The 1,426-nt window shown below is 55.6% G+C and overlaps 1 protein-coding gene across 1 annotated transcript in view; it reads right to left on the bottom strand.

Annotated features, from left to right (window-relative positions):
- The window catches only part of AP1M2 (adaptor related protein complex 1 subunit mu 2), a 17,155-nt gene that overhangs the window by 14,408 nt on the left and 1,321 nt on the right, over positions 1-1,426 (bottom strand). Inside the window, exons 2-3 of the mRNA XM_007953580.2 lie at positions 1,059-1,215; positions 797-864 (exon numbers count right to left, since the gene is read on the bottom strand). Of these exons, the coding sequence (XP_007951771.1) occupies positions 797-864; positions 1,059-1,215 (225 nt within the window). The remainder of the gene's footprint in view (positions 1-796; positions 865-1,058; positions 1,216-1,426) is intronic.

The following is a 1,426-nucleotide window of genomic DNA, read 5'->3' on the forward strand; positions in this document are numbered from 1 at the left end:
GCTGGGATGCTCTTCCCCCAGCCCACCTCATGGCAGGCTCCTTGTCATTCAGGCCCCAGCTTGAATGTGGGGGCTCCTCAGGGTAACCCTCCCCATGAACATCCTGGTGAGAATAACACCCCAACCCAGGCACTGGTTATCGTATGGCAATGTTCTATTTAACCTCCTTCCTGTCCTTTAACTCTGCAAGACCGTCTCACTCCCCTGCTGAATGTCAGAGAGCCAAGAGGGCAGGACCGTGCCTATCTCCTCCAGAGCTGCAGCCCCTCTGCCTGGCAGGAAATCGATAAACATAATTCCTAAGCACCTCCTCAGTCACTGAGGATGGCATGTTGAAAGCACTCAATAAAGCATTCTTGTTAGACGAGAACACTAACAATAATAGCAAACATTTAATGAGCACTTACTGTCTACTGAAGACTGTTCTAGGCACTTTGCAGGTATTGGTTAATTTGCACAACAACCCTGAGGCAGGACTTTTCATCACCCCATTTTTGAGGACCAGAGAAAAATGACTTGTTCAAGGTCACACACCCAAGAAGTGGTGAGCTGGGATGGAAGCCATGCCCTGTGGCCCAGGCCTTCTGGGAGACCTCGTGGTGCCTGCCCTACTGGGAGAGATGTCCCATAAGCAGCCAATGAGAACGCAGAGTGATGGCGTTTTGATGGGGGAAGCACAGGCAGCTGGTGCCCCCAGGGAGATCAGACAAGGCTTCCCAGAAAGTGGGATCCTGAAAGAGCTGGGCAGGGCAGGCCAACAGACAGACTGACCAGCCAATATGAGGCCCGCACGTACCTCCACCGTCTTGTAGAGGAAGGAGTATACCAGGGAGGCGTTGGAGTTCTTCAGCGTGGTGGCCACCACTGTGGGCAATGAAGTCAAGGAAAAGGTGCACAGACCCTGAACCCCCTCCCCATCCTCTGCCATCACCTTTTGCCTCTGCCCACCGCCCCCTCCCCAGCCTGAGGCATAGAGGTGCTTCCGGTGTTCAGTGCACCCTCTTTGGGCAGAGCCCACCACCTCCGACCTCAGGGACACCCCCCCACCGGGCGGGTACAGTAGAGGTTGCTGTGCTTGATCCACAGGAAGTGCACCCTGCCGTGGCTCAGTAGTGGGGCCAGCGCCCCCTCCTCCTCCCGCTGCATGAGCAGCGGCATGAAATGCTCAATCTCGCTCATGGCCACATCGCCCTTATAGTTCCGGCTGATCAGGGGCTGCGGGGTTAGAGACGGCCTGGTGAGGGTCACTGCCAGGATCGCCCTGGACATCAGACTAGCAAGTTTGGACCCTCTTCCTGCCTGAGGGGCCTGGACCAGGCTCTGGCTCTCCATGCCTCAGTTTCCTACTCTGTAAACTAGGCTCATGATACGAACAACTACTGTGCATAGAGCTACAGAACCTTCACTGTGCCCAGACCACGTGCTA

This window comes from Orycteropus afer, unplaced genomic scaffold, assembly GCF_000298275.1.
Source record: "Orycteropus afer afer isolate SDZICR_OR568_19922 unplaced genomic scaffold, OryAfe1.0 scaffold00402, whole genome shotgun sequence".
Lineage (NCBI taxonomy): Eukaryota > Metazoa > Chordata > Mammalia > Tubulidentata > Orycteropodidae > Orycteropus > Orycteropus afer.